This window comes from Leopardus geoffroyi, chromosome B1, assembly GCF_018350155.1.
Source record: "Leopardus geoffroyi isolate Oge1 chromosome B1, O.geoffroyi_Oge1_pat1.0, whole genome shotgun sequence".
In the NCBI taxonomy this organism is placed as follows: Eukaryota; Metazoa; Chordata; class Mammalia; order Carnivora; family Felidae; genus Leopardus; species Leopardus geoffroyi.
In genome coordinates, this window is record NC_059327.1 from 200,406,368 (window position 1) to 200,425,571 (window position 19,204).

The window sequence follows — 19,204 nt, forward strand, 5'->3', positions numbered from 1 at the left end:
TGGCACCCTCTGAGAGGCCACGGTGCAAGGCGGGGCCTCGGCTGGCATGCGGGAGCTTGGGTTTCTGGACGGTAACCACCGCTGCCAGATAAGAGTGGCTCACTGTGCCTAGGCGGCCGTGTAAACAGCGTGATTTACACTGAACACACTCCTGGGAGTCTGGAACATGCCAGACAAGGGCGCCCATGGGCCCGGCCTCCAAGAAGAACCCTGGGGCCCGTCTCTGACGAGCCTCCCTGGTGACAACATTGACGTGCTGCTGGAGAACAAAGGGCATCCTGTGTGACTCTGCTGGGAGAGGACTCTGGAAGCTGAGGCCCGGTGTCCTCCAGACTTGGCCCCGTGCCCCTCTGCCCTTCGCCGATTCTCCTTCGCATCCTTTCCGGTAAGAAATCAGCCGGGAGCGTGACTATACGCGGAGTCCTGTGTGTCCTCCTAGTGTACCACCGAGCCTGGGAGTGGTCTTGGGAATCCGGACACACTAGCCAGGTGGCCTTGGGCAAATTACTTGACCCAGCTGTGCCTTGGTTTCCTCATTTATGAAGCGAAGGTGATTTAAAAATGGAACCCAGCCCCCCAGCGCTGCCGCGAAGATCACACAACCCAGCATATGTGAACCGCTCAGAATGCCTGTCAGAATGCAGGTGCTGAGGTAGTGTGAGGTGTGGTCCCACTGTGTGTATACGCCATCCTGTCCACATGGAAGGGCTATTCGGGGAACCAGCCGACGGCTTCTAGCCACGCTGAGGGACCGCAGACTGCCAAGGCAAGCGGCCGCCCCTCCCCTTGGCTCTGAGGACACCCAGGGACCAACACACCAGCAAGAAGGCACATCGGGGCGTAAGATGGCTGTCCAGCTCGGGCATTTTCTCTTACCTTTATCTTCTCTTCTGCTGTTATGGTGAAAAGGGCTTTCAGTTGCGTTCTGTTCTAGAAAAAGAAAGAAAAAATGCTTTCATCAACAAGTTTTGAGAATCTGACATTTGAGGCACCCGCCACCCGCCGTGCCTGGATAGGCACCGGGCCTTGGACTACTGGGGGTCAGGGGCCTGCGGGGGTCTTGAAGTCCCTTCAGAACAGGAAAAAGGTGGGGCGCCTGGGCGGCACAGTTGGTTGAGCGTCCGACTGCAGCTGAGGTCGTGGTCTCACGATTCGTGAGTTCGAGCCCCGAGTCGGGCACTGTGCTGATGGCTCGGAGCCTGGAGCCTGCTTCCGATTCTGCGTCTACCTCTCTCTCTCTCTCTCTCTCTCTCTCTCTCTCTGCCCCTCCCCTGCTCATAACGCTGTCTCTCTCTCTCTCTCAAAAATCAATAAACTTAAAAAGAAATTTTTTTTAAAAGAACAGGGAAAAGTTCTGTGGAAACGTAGAGCCTCGTTCTCTCCCGGAGGTGCGTGTGAATCCAATCACCAGTTTCCCTAACTGGTGAGAGAGCAGGAACAGAGTGACCTGTGGTGAGATGCCTGGGGTTGGGGTCCGGCCAGACGGGGCAGAGGACGGACTCCGCAGTTCACAGCCACGGGACGGAGGAGCCACGGGCCCTCCCCAGCACCGCTTCCTTCAGGAAAAGTTGCCGACAACGGCGGCGGACGGGGCTCTGCTGAGCTCACCTCCCGGTGGGATGTGCCCGGCCCCCAAACCCCAACGCCCCACGGGTCTGCCTGCCCGGGTCGCATCTCCTCTGCTCGGGAGCTACGGGGAAACGGGAAACCGCAGGGTGTTAGGGCAGCTATCTGTCCAAGCACGCAGCATCAGAGAAGACGCATGGCGAGAACACATTTCCTCCTGGGAGAGCAGGCAGAAGGTCTGGCAACTGGGTTGGTGGTCAGAGCCAGACTGCCAGGGCTCACATCAGGCTCCCTCACTCACCAGCAGCCTGACCTTAGGCAAGGTATTGACTTCCCCGTGCCTCGGTCTTCTCATCTGTAAAACGGGAACCCTATTCGACTCGTGGGGTTGCCGTGAGGATTAAATTAGCCAGGATAGAATCTAGAAGTGTGCGTGGCACACGGAGGGAGCCCTGAAAGCATTCTCGCTGGTGGCTGTAGTCGTGGTATCGTTGTGTACAACCTGGCCTTGAGGCTTGGAGCTTGGAGCCTATGAGCAAGGCAGCCCTGTGTTGTTCTATCACAGCCGCTGCGGAGGCCTCTCTGTCTCACTGGAGGGACAGTCCATCTCCGGTGGAACCCCCTACCCACATCCCACAGCAGCTGCAGTAGCAGCCCAAACCCGTTAAGGGCCAGGAGGCCAACCTAATGGAGGCTTTGAAGGGAAATAAAAACACTACCAGGTCCCTTTTCTAGGGGGAAAGGGAATTTAAAAACAAAACAAAACAAACAAAACAAAAAACAACAACAAATATGAGGCTGCATTCAGAAGCACACATTCGATTAACGTTTTCCATGCCCTTCTCTCTCTCCGGGTCCCTCCTCCCGGTGTTTTCTGACACCCAAGGCCTAAGCCGAGAGAAGCTTCAATCAAGTGTGTGACAAAGCTTGACGTCAGCTCTTAGCAAAACATAAATCCTCGGCCCCATGCTTGCTGCAGGAACTTCGAGGCTTGAGCAACACGCTTTATTTTTTTTTACTTTTTTTTTCTAAAAAATTTTTAATGTTTATTTATTTGAGGGGGGTGGAGAATGAATGGAGGAGGGGTAGAGAAGGGGGGGAAGAGGGAGGGAGGGAGAGAGAGAGAGAGAGAGAGAGAGAGAGAGAGAGTCCCAAGCAGGCTCCACACTGTCAGTGCAGAGCCTCACATGGGGCTTGAACTCATGAACCAGGAGATCATGACCTGAGCCCAAATCAAGAGTCAGACACTCAACCGACTGAGCCACCCAGGCACCCCAAGGAACACGCTTTAGATCACAGCATGAGGTCAGCAAACACGGACCAAGTAAAATATAGTGGTGACTGCATAATGTGTAAGGTGGACAGGAAATTTCCATAAGACACTTGACATAAATGTTCTAGGTCTTTCCCTGTTAGCCATCCATCACCTAGGGCATGTTTTATCTAAACTTGTATGAATGTGGGGTACGCGTGTGTGTGTTTGAGAAAGCGGCTTCCAGATCCAAACTCCATGCACCTGAGGCTGTACCACCTCCTGCTGAGGGAATCGGTGAGTGGGAGCCACAGTTGGTCCCCCCCCCCCCCGCCGCCGGCTTATCTGCCAGGGACGCATTCCAGGACGCCCAGTGGATGCCTGAACCCGCACTAGATGTGTTTTTTTCTGTACATATATACAGTTTCACTGATACATGAGGTACAGTAAGAGACTGACAACAATAACTAAAAGTAACAACACAGTGTAGTAAAAGTTACACGAATGTGCTCGCTCGCTCTCTCGCAAAATGCCTTCTGCCCTGTACTCGCCCGTCAGTTAGTGATAACGTGCAGATTACACACCCCTGGGATGAGATGAAGGAGGTGAACGGCACGGGCCTTAGGACATGGCCTCAGACTACTATTGACCTGCTGACCACAGGTCAGAAGGAACGTCAGGCTCCAGACCACGGCCGGTCCCGGTAACGGCAAGCACCAGAAACGAGACCGTGAACAAGGCGGGGCGGGGCGGGCGCTGTATTCTTGCGGTCTCCTCCGTTACTCTGATGCCATTCTAAAACGCCAGAACGAGAAGAGATCCGGGTGAGACCCTTCCTGCTCCTGTCATCGTTCCGACGGGGACACCGAGCCCACCGAGGCCGCACCGCTTCTGAAACACAGCCGGGGGGCGGTTCCCAGGCTCTGCCGGGTCGGCCATCGCCCCCACTCTACTGGAAGGATTCCATCCTGTGGAGTGCTTGCTTGTTTAAATAACGGTCATTTCCGCCCCCCTCTTGTCGTATCCGACGTCTTGGGACTGACTGACACGCAGAGCTAACCAGTGCTCTCCTGTGCAGCCACTGGAGTCTCACTCAGAATTTGGGTCATTATCAGCCCCAAACACACTTGACCTTCTCCGCGTCATGGATGGCATCCCAGCAGGTCCCCCGATGGACTGTGAGGTCCAATCGGATGAAATGACTTGAGAACCTGGTACAGAAGCCCCTTGTCCACTTCCAGCACTCGCTCGCTCACTCGGCAAGCACCGGGCCCCCAGGACCCATTTCCATGGCGGAATCTAGGTCGGGGCAATGCTGACCGTCTACCAGAGCCGGCAGGCAGGAGCCCCGAACGCAGGCCAGTGAAGCTCGGAATTCTGGAATCTTCAGGTGGGCGGGTGGGCACTTTCCTCTCCATCTGCACAACTGTCCAGAGAGCCCCCTGAAGGTCTGGAAGGGGTAGGAAACTGCAGGCCATTGCACAGAGACACATCGTTTCCCCACAGAAGACTGGAGACATTAGCAGAATCATCCCCTTCCCTGAGGTTCAGAGACACTAAAAAATAAAAGAGAGGTGCCTGGGTGGCTCAGGCGGTGAAGCATCGGACTCTTGATTTCAGCTCAGGTCACGACTGCATGGTTTGTGGGTTCGAGCCCTGCATCGCAGCCCTTCAGGCACAGAGCCTGCTTGGGAGTCTCTCCCTCTCTCTGCCCCTCTCTGCTCACGCTCACCTTCTCTCTCTCTCTCTCTCTCTCAAAAATAAATAAATAAACTTAAAAAAATAAAAACTTGCCTGAGACTCATTAGTTTACAGATTTGTTCATTCATTTATTCAACAAATATTTACTGGGTATTTACTGTGCAGAGGTCTATTTTTTGGCACTGGGAACACAGATGTCAAGAGGAAAGACGAGGTCCCTGGTCTCACGGAACCAGGGGGAGTGTGAGGGTTTCTTATGGAAGTAAGAGTCAATATGACAGCAACACATCAAGCAAAGGAACAGACAGGACCCATCAAGGCACGGCGGCTTGGGCAGTGCCCTTGAGTGAGTGAGGGGCCCCTCCATCCCTCCCCTGCCGCCCCGCCCCACACCCGCCTTCCCCGGAGCACGTCCTGGGGGTCTGAGGTCTGAATGTTCCAGGATGAGGAGGGGCGGGCTTTCAGTTTCATCAACTTTCTGAGTTTCCCACTGTTGGTTTCTGTCACCTTCTTAAATTCTGATTTTCACTTACTTAGTTTCCTGTCCTCTGAAATTGGGATGGTATTTCTTCTGGGTCATGTTGCCACTATTTCTGTATCCTTCTTTGTCCTCTGTTCTTGACTTTGTACCTGATTATTTTCTGAGACATTTGTCTCGTCTGACAGGTTGATAGTTTCCCTGTATCAGGTCTTTACCTTTTCGGAATCTTTCTTTTATCTTATTTTGCCTAGGATTTTTTTCCTAGTGCAGCAGCAAAGTCACACTGGCCGTCGGCCTTGGGTGGAAGGAGCCGGAAGCCGTGCAGTCCGATTAGGATTCTGTGACCTGGGACAGTCACGCTCGGACTAGTAAAAGGTACTTTTTCCAGGGGCCGGAGTCATAACAAAGTGACCAACGTAACTAGAGCATGAGGTCCTTGAGGACAAGGACGCACTCTCCTCCTGTGTCCCCACAGCGTGCACAGCATCCTGGCATGACACTCAACTGTATACACAGATTAAAAGGTGACTGAAAAATGAAGACACTAACAGTAATGGTGTTACAGGCTGAATCGTGTCCCCTCAAAACCCGGATGTCAAAGCCCGAGCTCCCAACACCTCACGACGTGACTGTATTTGGAGGTGGGGACTTTACCGAGGTGATTAACCTGAAATGAGGCCATTAGGGTGGACCCTGATCCAATCCGACTGGTGTCCTTATAAGAAGAGGGGATCAGGACACAGACACATGGAGGGATGACCGCGTTAGGACACGGGGAGAAGACAGCCATCTACACACCAGGGAGACAGGCCTCTGAAGGCACCAAATGCCCACAACTTGATCTCAGACTTCCAGCCCCAGGAGCATGTAAAAAATAGATGTCTGTTTGCTGTTAAGCCACCCACTCTGTGGAACTCTGTCAAGGCAGCTCATAGCGAACTCACATAAACAGTAACTACTGGGCTGAATGCCTATTATATGCAAAACACAGGGACGACAAATTAAAGCTAGTGATGACTTATCTTTATAATAACCTTACGTCAGGCCCACAGGAGTTGAGTAATTAAGGTCCCGATGAGATGCCAGGGAGCCAGGTTCATGGCAAAGTGTGTGAGATTCAAGGGCCCACGCACTCGTCTGGAATTGAGTATCACTGGAGGAAGGAAAGAGGGAAGGAAGGAGGAGAGAGGGTAGAAAGCAGGGAGGGAAGGGAAGAAGGGAGGGAGGGAAGAAAGGAAAGAGCTAACAGATACCGTGCCCCAAGTGTCAATGCTTCCAAAACAAGAGCGACAAGACAGAAATCAGAGTAACAGGGAAATACCGGTGCTGAGCTCTGGAAGGTGAGCCAGGCAGGAAGCATCAGGACGTCTCCGCTCCCAATTTGTCCGGCCTGGATGGAGGCTATGTAGCTGACCGAGAAGGAGTCTCCAACTGCTCAGAAAGAAAGCAGGTGTTGAGTCAAGAAGGGGCCCCTCCACCACACCCCGGACAAGCCACACATCAACGGAAGCCACCATCATCGCTGACGTGGGCAGCGAGGGCACCGCTCGGGTCTCAGGTGCCCGTCATCAGGACGGTGAACGACGCATGCCCACTCATGGGGTCCCTCTTTGTCACCTGGAAGAGGCTGTCAGCACGTGCTCGGTCTTACCTTGGCCCCCAGGGCCCAGCCAGCATTGCCCGGGATGGGGTGGGTCAGTCTTCCTGGTCCAGGGTAAGGCTCACTCACACATTTGGGAAACCTAGAACCTTTTGTTTTGTCTGGGGTCCAGGTGAGGGTCTATTTACCCCCTGCAATCCGGTCCACACAACTAAAGAAGACGGTCTCCACGGGATTTTTGGGCCTTGGCCGACAGACCGACAGTAAGCACTACTCTGACCCCTCCGGGGGGCTGGTTCTGTGAGCACAGCAAGGGGTATGGGGAGGCAGGACCCGGGAGGGGCTCTAGAGGTCACCGTGGGTTCACGTGGGGCCCCCTCCAGCCACACAGTCTCTAGCTGGCCCTCGACTGCTTCATGATAAAAACCAATTGGATTTCAAGCTTCCCTGGAAGACAGGGTCTGTGGCTCAAAGCTCTCCTTAGTAGGAAGCCAGAACCGAACTTTCCAGCTCTCCCAGCTCTGCTACTGGACAGGGGCCACACCCAGACCCCAAGGCGAACGCACCGCTGGGGAAGAGAGGAACCCCAGACGAGGTTGGGTGACGGAGAGGCCACCATGTGGGTTTCTAGCTTTGCAGGAGGCAGCGTGCCCTCAGCCCCGCTTCCTGGAGGCACCCCCCCGCCCCCCATCTGATGTTGGAGGTAGATGATGCCCACCTTAAGTACTAACAGTGGATGCTTCCACTGAGCTGATGTCCTCAGGTGGCTCTAGGCACCTGCCAGGGACCAAAGGCTCTCGGGGAACTAAAACCAATAAGGAACATCTCTGTCCCGGTTCTTTACGACGGGTGCCTCCAGCCTTAGCCACGGTGCATGAAAGTGCTGAGTGCTGGGTCTGGGGACAAGGCTGTGCCCGGCCAGAGCTGACCCTGGCTTCTTGTCTGGTGGTGGTGGGGCCGAGATTGTGATACTTTTTCTTTTTTTTTTAACAGCTTCGAGATACAACTTACGTCTCACTCCAAGGTATAGCCAACCGCTATTCTACTTTTTGGGGACTGAGTTGCCTTTCTGGACACTTGGTAGAAATGGAATCATATACTAGGTGTTGCTTGTGCTTGATTTCTTTTACCGACATTTTTTTGAGGTGCATCTATGCTGTAGCATCGGTCAGTACTGACTTCATTTTTTTATTATTTATTTATTTTTGAGACAGAGAGACAGAGCGTGAGTGGGGGAGGAGCAGAGAGAGAGAGAGATACAGAATCCGAGGCAGGCTCCAGGCTCTGAGCTGTCAGCACATAGCCCGACACGGGGCTCGAACTCACAAACCGCGAGATCAGGACCTGAGCCGAAGTCAGGCGCTTGCCCGACTGAGCCCCCCCAGGCGCCCCAGTCCTTCCTTCCTTCTCAGTGCGAGTGCTACTCCATTGTGGGGACAGACCACACTGTGTGTGTATGAAAGTCTCCTGTGTTCCTTAACTCTGGAATTTTTCAGAATTGAGGCATGCAAGAAACCTGGCATTCTGCTCATTCAGCTTCCAAGACAAAGAATCTGCATCCTTTCTGCTGCTGAAGGGACCCCAGCTCTTTCTAGACAGTTGTAGCCCTTGGGTGGGGGGGGGGGGGATAGAATAAAATATTAGGAGGATGGTGTGGGGGATTTGAATTTAATTTGAGAAAGTTGGACTTTGGACTTCAAACTTAGAAGGGCAAAGATTCTGATCTCAGATTTTAATTCCTTTCGGACTTGAATATATTTGGGTTTCAATTTGTAAGGGATTCACTCCTAAAATTTTCATTTCTCCCTGAGAATTTGCAAAAGGGAGGCACTGGCGGGTCAGTGCTGGCGGACCTTTATGCCGATGAGCTCGGGGCTATCCCTCAATCACACGGCAAAACCCCCGATGCGCCTCGTTGACTAGGGTGGCAGGTCGTGTCTAAATGGCTGTTAGAGGGGCGCCTGGGTGGCGCAGTCGGTTAAGCGTCCGACTTCAGCCAGGTCATGATCTCGCGGTCCGTGAGTTCGAGCCCCGCGTCAGGCTCTGGGCTGATGTCTCAGAGCCTGGAGCCTGTTTCCAATTCTGTGTCTCCCTCTCTCTCTGCCCCTCCCCCGTTCATACTCTGTCTCTCTCTGTCCCAAAAATAAATAAACGTTGAAAAAAAAAAATAAAAAAAATAAATGGCTGTTAGAGAGTGCTGCTATAAACGATGGGGTACCAGTGCCCCTCTGCATCAGCACCCCTGTATCCCTTGGGTAAATTCCTAGCAGTGCTATTGCTAGGTCATAGGGTAGATCGAGTTTTAATTTTTTGAGGAACCTCCACACTCTTTTCCAATAGCCAAATTATGGAAAAGAGCCTAAATGTCCATCAACTGATGAACGGATAAAGAAATTGTGGTTTCTATACACAATGGAATACTACGTGGCAATGAGAAAGAATGCAATCTGGCCTTTTGTAGCAACGTGGATGGAAGCAGAGAGTGTTATGCTAAGTGAAATAAGTCCTACAGAGAAAGACAGATACCATATGTTTTCACTCTTCTGTGGATCCTGAGAAACTTAACAGAAGACCACGGGGGAGGGGAAGGAAACAAAAAGAGAGAGGGAGGGAGCCAAACCATAAGAGACTCTTAAAAACCGAGAATAGAGGAGCCAAGGTGGCAGAACAGCATGGAAGCTTTTTGTGTCTCTCGCATCCATGAAATACAGCCAGACACTGGATAAACCATCCTACACGCCTAGAAAACCGACTGGAGGATTAACACAACAATCTGCACAACCTGAATCACAGAATTCAGCATCTAATCAAAAACTCAACAAGGAAACAATGAATTTGAATGACACACTGGACCAGATGGACTTAACAGATACATTCAGAACATTTCATCCTATAGCAGCAGAATATACATTCTTCTCCAGTGCACATGGAATGTTCTCAGAATAGAACATATACTGGGACACAAATCAGCCCTAAGTAAATACAAAAAGACCGGGATCATACCATGCATATTTTCAGACCACAGCGCTATGAAACTCGAAATCAACCACAAGAAAAAAGTTGGAAAGGTAACAAATACTTGGAGACTGAAGAACATCCTACTAAAGAATGAATGGGCTAACCAAGAAGTTAAAGAGGAAATTAAAAAGTATATGGAAGTCAATGAAAATGATAACACCACAACCCAAAACCTCTGGGAAGCAGCAAAGGCAGTCATAAGAGGAAAGTACATAGCAATCCAGGCCTTCCTAAAGAAGGAAGAAAGATCTCAGATACACAACCTAACCTTACGCCTTAAGGAGCTGGAAAAAGAACAGCAAATAAAACCCAAACCCAGCAGAAAACAGGAAATAATAAAGATTAGAGCAGAAATTAATGCTATCGAAACCAAAAAAAACCCCAGTAGAACAGATCAATGAAACCAGAAGCTGGTTCTTTGAAAAAATTAACAAAATTGACATACCACTAGTCAGTATGATCAAAAAGAAAAAGGAAATGACCCAAATAAATAAAACCAAGAATGAAAGAGGAGAGATCACAACCAACACAGCAGAAATAAAAACAATAATAAGGGAATATTATGAACGATTATATGCCAATAAAACGGGAAATCTGGAAGAAATGGACAAATTCCTAGAAACATATACACTACCAAAACTGAAACAGGAAGAAATAGAACATTTGAACAGACCCATAACCAGTAAGGAAATCAAATTAATAATCAAAAATCTGCCAAAAACCAAGAGTCCAGGGCCAGATGGCTTTCCAGGGGAATTCTACCAAACATTTAGGGAAGAGTTAACACCTATTGTCTCAAAGCTGTTCCAAAAAAATAGAAATGGAAGGAAAACTTCCAAGCTCTTTCTATGAAGCCAGCATTACCTTGATTCCAAAACCAGAGACCCCACTAAAAAGGAGAACTATAGACCAATTTCCTTGATGAACATGGATGCAAAAATCCTCAACAAGATATTAGCCAACCGGCTCCAACAATACATTAAAAAAATTATTCACCACGACCAAATGGGACTCATACCTGGGATGCAGAGGTGGTTCAATATCTGCAAAACAATCAACGTGATTCATCACATCAATAAAAGAAAGGACAAGAACCATATGATCCTCTCAATAGATGCAGAGAAAGCATTTGAAAAAATACAGCATGCTTTCTTGATAAAAACCCTCAAGAAAGTAGGGATTGAAGGAGTATACCTCGAGATCATAAAAGCCATATATGAACGACCCAACACTAATATCATCCTCAGTGGGGAAAAACTGAGAGCTTTCCCCCTAAGGTCAGGAACAAGACAGGATGTCCACTCTCACCACTGTTATTCAACATAGTATTGGAAGTCTTAGCCTCTGCAGTCAGACAACACAAAGAAATAAAAGGCATCCAAATCAGCCAGGAGGAGGTCACACTTTCACTCTTCGTAGATGACATGATCCTCTATATGGAAAATCCAAAAGATTCCACCAAAAAAATTGCTAGAATTGACTCATGAATTCAGCAAAGTTGCAGGATATAAAATCAACGCACAGAAATCGGCTGCATTCCTACACACCAACAATGAAGTGACAGAAAGAGAAATCAAGGAATCGATCCCATTGACAGTTGCACCAAAAATCATAAAATATTAGGAATAAATCTAACCCAAGAGGTGAAAAATCTATACGCTGAAAACTATAGAAAGCTTATGAAAGAAGCTGAAGACACACAAAAAAATGGAAAAAGATTCCATGCTCCCGGATAGGAAGAACAAATATTGTTAAAATGTCAATACTACCCAAAGCCATCTACATATTCAGTGCAATCCCTATCAAAATAACACCAGCATTCTTCACGGAGCTAGAACAAATAATCCTAAAATTTGTATGGAACCAGAAAAGACCCCGAAGAGCCAAAGCAATCTTGAAAAAGAAAACCAAGGCAGGAGGCATCACAATCCCAGACTTTATTCAAGCTATACTCCAAAGCTGTAACCATCATATGGCACTGGCACAAAAACAGACACTCACATCAATGGTGCAGAACAGAAACCCAGAAATGGACCCACGAACGTATGGCCAACTAATCTTTGACAAAGCAGGAAAGAATATCTCTTCAGCAAGTGGTGCTGGGAAAACTGGACAGCGACATGCAGAAGAATGAACCTGGACCGCTTTCTTACACCAGACACAAAAATAAGCTCAAAACGGATGAAAGACCTCAATGTAAGACGGGAAGCCATCATAATCCTCGAGGAGAAAGCAGGCAAAAACCTCTTTGGCCTCAGCCACAGCAACTTCTTAGTCGACACGTCTCCAGAGGCAAGGGCAGAAGCCGGCAGGCGAGGGAAGTGACAAGTGCGGTCGGGCAGGACCACAGATGACGGAAGGCACTGGGGGAACGAGAGGAGAGAGGCAGGCCAGCCGGGTCACAGCCGGGAGGTGTGGGGAGGGACGCCAGGGCAGAGCCAGGGAAGGCTGTCTCACTTGGTCTCGGCTAGGACTCTGTGAGGCGCTGATACACGCATGGGCCATCCCAAGTTCAGAGAAGTTCAGTCACTTCCACAGGAGACACATCTCCAAAGTGGCCAAGCAAGGAGTCAAATCTAGGTCCCATTTGAGACTGAGTCTGTGCTCTGCTTGTGGCCCCACGTTCTGTCCTCTGAACACCAGCTTAAGGAATGGGGAGGATTTATTTTTGCATCTTTGAAAGAAAACGCTGAGGATCGCTTAGCTGGGACGTATCGGAACAGTTCTTATGACATTACTTAAACCACAGCCAGGATAGACATTGCCCTGCTCACGGGCCAAATCTGCTGGTGGCTTCAGTCAATAGTAAGGGGTCAAGAACGATTCTGAGGCCCTCCACAGGCCCAGAGGGGAAGCGTGGGCTGATTGCTGAGCAATGTGGACCCTGGACATGGAGTGGAGGGGCCAGTCCTGCGCATATGACAGGCACAACAGCATAATGGTCACGGGGGGCAGTTGTCTCCTCTGTAGAGGAGGTGGGTACTCGGAATAAAAGAAGTCTCACCCTCCTAAGAAGACTGATAGTCCTGAAATCATGCTAACAACTAATCCCAGAATTCGTTTAAACCTGCTTAATTAACCAGGGCGCCTGGGGGGCTCAGTCGGTCGGGCGTCCGACTTCGGCTCAGGTCATGATCTCACGGCTCGTGAGTTCGAGCCCCGCGTCGGGCTCCGTGCTGACAGCTCGGAGCCTGGAACCTGCTTCAGATTCTGTGTCTCCCTCTCTCTCTCTGCCCCTCCCCGACTCACGCTCTGTCTCTCCAGCTCTCAAAAAGAAATAAACATCAAAAAAAAAATTTAAGCCTGGTTAATTAACCCATGCAACTTGCCTCAGGAAACACCTCTCCAAAAGCCAGCCAGTGACGGCGGCAGAGGCAGTCCAGAGAACACGCTAGAACACGTACGGACATCTCGTGCGCGTGCTTCCGGGGCTGATGTCAAACCGCTCCCACCTGTACCTGGAGACAAGACCTGCGTTTCACTGATAAACCTGGTCGTCTGGCAGTGGATGAACCGGGGTTCACTAGAAACTCTGCCTTTCTGTACGTGTGAAATTTTTCATGACCAAAAATTGAGACAATAATAAAAATAATAAAAGTACATATTTCTTCAAACTTCTTTCCCCCAATCCTGCCTCTCTCTAACCTAAGTTACAAATCCAGCTTTTCGGGTGTGGATATTGAGCCACGGAGGCGGAGGTCTCCTCTGCCAATACCTGACAGCGAACTCCACTGGGAGTGAACCCACATCGCGTGTTTAAGGACGCACCTGCCACGCATCGCACGATCCACCAGCGTCTCTAAGTATGTTCACATTCCCTCCCTGACCTAACACACTCTGCTCTCACCTTGCAGAAACTTCTTTCTGAAAGCCTGGAATCCTGCCGAGGTCCGGTTTCCAGTCGACCCCCTGACGGAGAGGCCGGTTATGTTGTCAAGCAGGAGCAGATCTGAGAGGTTGGTGGCCACGGGGGTCCCGGCGTTGACCACAAGCAGTCTCACCTGAGCCGTCTGCATTTCGCTCTGCCCGGACACCTAGGACAGGAGGTGACACAGGAGCAGATTTACTGGCAAGTCCAACCTCCTAGGATAACCGCCCCCCCCAGAAAGTCCAACCTCCTAGTATGACCCCCCCCACCCCCCCCAGCACAACTTCGTGCACGTGAGGTCTCCAGGCGGAGGGAAGGGCACTACGGTCTCACTGGGTCCTGACAACATATCAGGTCTGATTTCAAAGGCCCCAGGAGTGTCTTGACTCATGCTTTGCTAAGCTGTTGCTTGGTGACCATTTCAAAGAGAACTGGGACCCTGAAATGCAGCGAAATTACTCCTACAGAGAAATGGCAAAAAGTATATTGAAGCACAGAACCGTAGTCAGGCTGGGGACATTGTGGCCACTGGCATCACCAAGAAAAGCAAACAATGGCTCTTGCTCCCTTGGTCATTTTGAAGATTCAGCCCAGCCCCGGGGACCTGCCCAGAGCCTCTGACTGCCATCCGACCTCCAGGAAGGAGCAAGCCCGTCTCCAGCCTCCCGGCCAGTCTCCCCCATGCAGGCAGGTTCTGCTTGGCCATGGGTCTGAATGGCTCGGCTGCTGGAAGCTGCCTGGCGGCCCATGCAGCTGCGCTCCCCGCCTAGCCTCTGCAACCTTGCCCTGTTCCCACTCTCTAAGCTTTCCCCACCACCCCTGCCCTGCCTTCAGCCAGCCCAGCTGGAAAGGATGTAGGAGCTGAGGACGGAGGGAAGCAGTGTATGTATACACATAGGTGTGCATGCATGCACACACACACACACACACTCATAACTGCATGCATACGGCAGAAACATCTCCACAAAGACTTAGGAGAAACTGTTTGCACCAATCATATCCAGGAAGGGGGGCAGGACAGCTGAAGGCCTGAGATAAAACTGGGCTTGTGCAGTAAAGGGTTAACCTTGCAGGTCTGGACGGCCCAGACCCTGCACACTTGGAAGAAAGGACCGCCCCTTGACCAGCTCCTGGTTGGTTAACCTGTAAAGCCCTTGGACTTTCCTATCTGAGAAGCGTATCTGTGTGTACCTGTGGCCTTGGGCCACACCAGGCCGTCTGTGCTAACAATATGGCTGGAGGCGGGGGCCTTACGCCAAGCTGTGTCAAGGTGACCTCCGGAGGGGCTGGAGGCAAGTTCCTGAGGTCAGCCACTGCACCCCTATGTGATGGACCCGCAATAAAAATTTGGATGTCAAGGCTCGGGTGTGTGTTTCTGGGGGACGATGCTTTGTATGTGATGTCACACATGGGTGCTTTGGAAAATGAAACGCCGGCCACACTACCCCACAGGGAAGGACAATGGGAAGCTCCCACCTGGTGTCCCAACAACTCTGTCCCATGTGCCTTTTACTTTGCTGACTTTAACCTGTACCCTTTTGCTGTAATACATTCTGAGTCTAACAGCTTTTCTGAGTTCTGTTGAGTCCTTCTAGTGAATCATGGAGCCTGAGGGTGGTCGCGGGACCCCCAACACAACAATAATGTGAAATGCTCACAGGATTCATAAGGATCAAAGACGTAAAAAACACCAAATAAAAATTTTAAACTGTCAAGCACCCTATCAATGTCAAAATCTGAAAGAAAATACATCATTCTTTCTTTCCCGTTCTACACGATCACAGCACAGGGCGCCTGGGTGGCTCAGCCGGTTAAGCGTCCCACTTCGGATCAGGTGTCGATCTCGTGACTCATGTGTTCGAGCCCCGCCTCAGGCTCTGTGCTGACAGCTCAGAGCCTGGAGCCTGCTTCAGATTCTGTCTCCCTCTTTCTCTGCTCCTCCCCCACTCACACTCTGTCTCTCTCTCTCTCTCCAAAATAAACAACAAAAACATTTTAAAAATTAAAAAAAAAAATGATCACAGTGCATTTTCACTAACAGGAATTTAATTGTCACCAAAAACTCTTGGTCCTGGTTCTACCTATAAAACTGAAGATCACTTGTACGTCATTTCTTCACTCATGTGTCCAGACACAGGTGGATAACCCATGATTGGCCAGTCCTTGAATACGTAACTCTACCAAGATGCAATGTGGTCAAAACCCAGCCATTTTCTCTTCAACACAAGCCACCTGTGAATACCTACCACTGCGCATTTCTGAAAAATTACTCCGTCCTCAGCAGTTGCTTGAACATCCCTCGAGATGTCTCCATACTACAATAAAATATGGACATTATCAGAAAATGAAAATTATTACACACATTCAATAAAAAGTACAAGATGTAAAAAATTATAAACAAATAAATACATGAACGTACAAGACAAACTTTTATAAATTTTTTTTTTTTCAACGTTTATTTATTTTTGGGACAGAGAGAGACAGAGCATGAACGGGGGAGGGGCAGAGAGAGAGGGAGACACAGAATCGGAAGCAGGCTCCAGGCTCTGAGCCATCAGCCCAGAGCCTGACGCGGGGCTCGAACTCACGGACCGCGAGATCGTGACCTGGCTGAAGTCGGACGCTTAACCGACTGCACCACCCAGGCGCCCCAAGACGAACTTTTAAAAGAGGAGTAGAGGATTACTTCTGGCAGTCTAATAACCGCCTTAAATGACCTTGAAGATTTTTTTAACTTTTTTTAAGTTTATTTATTTATTTTGAGAGAGACAGAAAGAGAGAGCAGAGGAGGGGCAGAGAGCACGAAACGGAAAGAATCCCAAGCAGGCTCTACTCTCTCAGTGCAGAGCCTGACGCGGGGCTTGAACTCATGAACCGTGAGATCATGACTTGAGCCGAAGTCGGGCGCTTCACTGACTGAGCCACCCAGGTGCCTCTTGAAGATTTTTTAAAGAGAGTATTAAAAAGACTGAAACTTGAAGGCTGTGAGGAACAAAGAATGTGTGCGTGTGGTCACACCCAAGCTCTCTCCTAGTCTGGGGGTGCATGTCAACAACACCCGTTGTCACAGGGGGACAGGAAAAGCACGGCTGATGCTTTGACAGAGGGAATGTGAGCAGAGCCGTGGAATAATCTCATGAGGGCTGCTCACGCGCCCTGCGTGCCTCCTGGGCACCGGATGACGGGGTCCACCAGCCACACACAGTAGGGGCCAAGGGAGCTCGGATCATGGGGTGCTGGGGCAGCCTCTGTGAGCTGATCCATCATCAACACAGAGAATCCACCCGGCTCGGGCCTCCTCCAGCTCCTCTGTGGCTTTCCTGGGAAATCCCAGAGGAAAGGCAGGGCCTGCCCACCAGATGCCAGCCATCGCTGCCCCTCATAATCACAACCAGTATCTGTCCGTGTCTGCCCTTGGGATATCCCTACCCCCCGACCCCGAGGACTGGCTCCCATGATATGGGCACATCCTTTAAACCGAACGGGATTCTGACCTCATTCACTGGGAAGCTTCCCTGGGCCACACCTCCCGCTCTCTGCCCCGCCCACCTACCTGCAGGGGGACCACTATGTGCAAACTAAGGCAGCCCTCAGTGATACCAATAATCAGAAGAGTGGCCATTAGTTGCCAAGCCCAGCCACATGCCCATCGCTTTACATACATGGGTTCGATTTCCCCCATTTTACAGACGAGGAAACTAAGGCTCAGGAAGGTTGACTCACTTGCCCCAGGTCACAGGGGCAGGAAGCTTGGCCTCCACCCCGGCCGTGTGACTCCACATCCTGTGATGCTTCTACACGTACACCCCCTCTCCAGAGCCTGACCCCCTCTTTGGACAGAGACAAAGACGCAGAGAAGGGAAGTCATGTCCCTGAGAAGGTGTAGACAGTGTGCCTATGGCATCATCCCAGCATCGGCCCAACCAGGTCCCTGACCCCAGGGGGGCTCTCCGTCCGCCACCTCCCCCAGTGCCTTTGACACGCCAGCATCCTAACAAGCCTGAGAGCCCTCAAGCAGGCACCTGGCTTTCTGTTCTTCTGATCCTCCAACGGTATTGCCAGACACGGCTTTTGAGCATATACACGCAGGAGGCGTGGGGGTACAGACGTGCGACTAGGCCAGGCCACAAGTCATCTGTTCCCAGTGACACAGACTGCAAAGAACAATGATGACCACTGTGGGGGGGTGCGTGGTGGCCCCCCAAAAAGGAGAGTTCCCCATCCTGACCCCTGGAACCAGCGAATGTGACCTTCATTAGAGAAGGGGTCTTTGGGGGTGCCTGGGTGGCTCCGTCGATTAAGCGGCCGGCTTCGGCTCAGGTCATGATCTCGCGGTCTGTGAGTTCGAGCCCCGCGTCGGGCTCTGTGCTGACAGCTCAGAGCCTGGAGCCTGTTTCAGATTCTGTGTCTCCCTCTCTCTGACCCTCCCCTGTTCATCCTGTTCATGCTCTGTCTCTCCCTGTCTCAAAAATAAATAAATGTTAAAAAAAAAAAAAAAGAAGGGGTCTTTGAAGATGCCACCAAGGATCTCATCTTGAGATCCTAAATTGAGATCCATTCTAAATTTAGGTGGACTGGATTTAGGTGGCCCCCAGATCCAAGGACAGGTGTCCTTATGAGTGACAGAAAAGGACAAAGACACAGAAGAAGGCCATGTGAAGGTGGAAACAGGTGATCAAACACTTGATGGGTCAATTTGGCTGTGACACCCAGGTATTTCCCCAAACACATCCAGATGTTTCTGTGAAGGCAGTTTTTTTCTTTTACGTGAGACTAGCATTTAAATCCGTGGACTGTGAGTGAAGCAGATGACCCTGCAGAATGTGGGTGGGCCTCGCCCAATCAGTTGAGGCGTTAACAGAAAAGACCAACCTCCCGCGAGGAGGAGGAAGTACACACACACACACACACACACACATACACACAATTTCTTATTGTTTTCCTGGAGAATCTCAATGCAGAGATTGAAGTGACGTGGCCACAGCCAAAGAAGCTACCAGAAGGTGGAAGAGGCAAGGAAGGATTCCCCTACAGCCTTTGGAGGGGGTGTGGCTCTTGCCCACTCCTCGATGTTGGACTTCTAGCCTCTAGAAGAGGCAGTGACAGAATAAATCTCACTGTTTTAAGCCACCAGGTTTGGCAGTTCTAAGAAACTAATTCAAACACTTAGCAGGGGGGCCAAGAAGGGGCTCATGGCCGTGGCAGCCTGTTGCCCGAGCGCAGTGGCTCTCACGCCATCTTAGGTCATGAAATTGTAAGTGAAAGGCGGCCCTCGGGCGCCTGGGTGGCCCAGTCGTTTAAGCGTCCAACTGCTGATTATGGCTCAGGTCATGATCTCGCAGCCGTGGGATCGAGCCCTGTGTTGGGCTCCGCACTTGAATGTGGAGCCTGCTTGAGATTCTCTCTCTCTCTCTGCCCCTCCCCACCTCTCAAAATAAATAAACTTAAAAAAAAAAAAAAAAAGGCAGTCCTATGTGGAGCCAACAAACAAAACAGAATGGAAAACAACAGCAGGGGCACCTGGGTGGCTCAACTGGTTAGGCGTCCAACTTCCGCTAAGGTCATGATCTCGCGGCTCGTGAGTTCAAGCCCCACGTCGGGCTCTGTGCTGACAGCTCAGAGCCTGGAGCTTGCTTGGGATTCTGTGTCTCCCTCTCTCCGGCCCCTCCCCCGCTCGCACTCTGTCTCTCTCTCTCTGTCTCTCTCTCAAAAATAAAC

At 50.7% G+C, this 19,204-nt stretch overlaps 1 protein-coding gene across 6 annotated transcripts in view; it reads right to left on the reverse strand.

Moving 5' to 3' along the window:
- Positions 1-19,204, reverse strand: part of EVC2 (EvC ciliary complex subunit 2) — a 136,460-nt gene that overhangs the window by 106,890 nt on the left and 10,366 nt on the right. For all 6 annotated transcript variants that reach the window (XM_045474591.1, XM_045474590.1, XM_045474592.1 and 3 more), the window contains 4 exons: positions 15,733-15,801; positions 13,466-13,652; positions 6,322-6,431; positions 877-930 (listed from right to left, as the gene is read on the reverse strand). In XM_045474591.1, the coding sequence (XP_045330547.1) occupies positions 877-930; positions 6,322-6,431; positions 13,466-13,652; positions 15,733-15,801 (420 nt within the window). The remainder of the gene's footprint in view (positions 1-876; positions 931-6,321; positions 6,432-13,465; positions 13,653-15,732; positions 15,802-19,204) is intronic.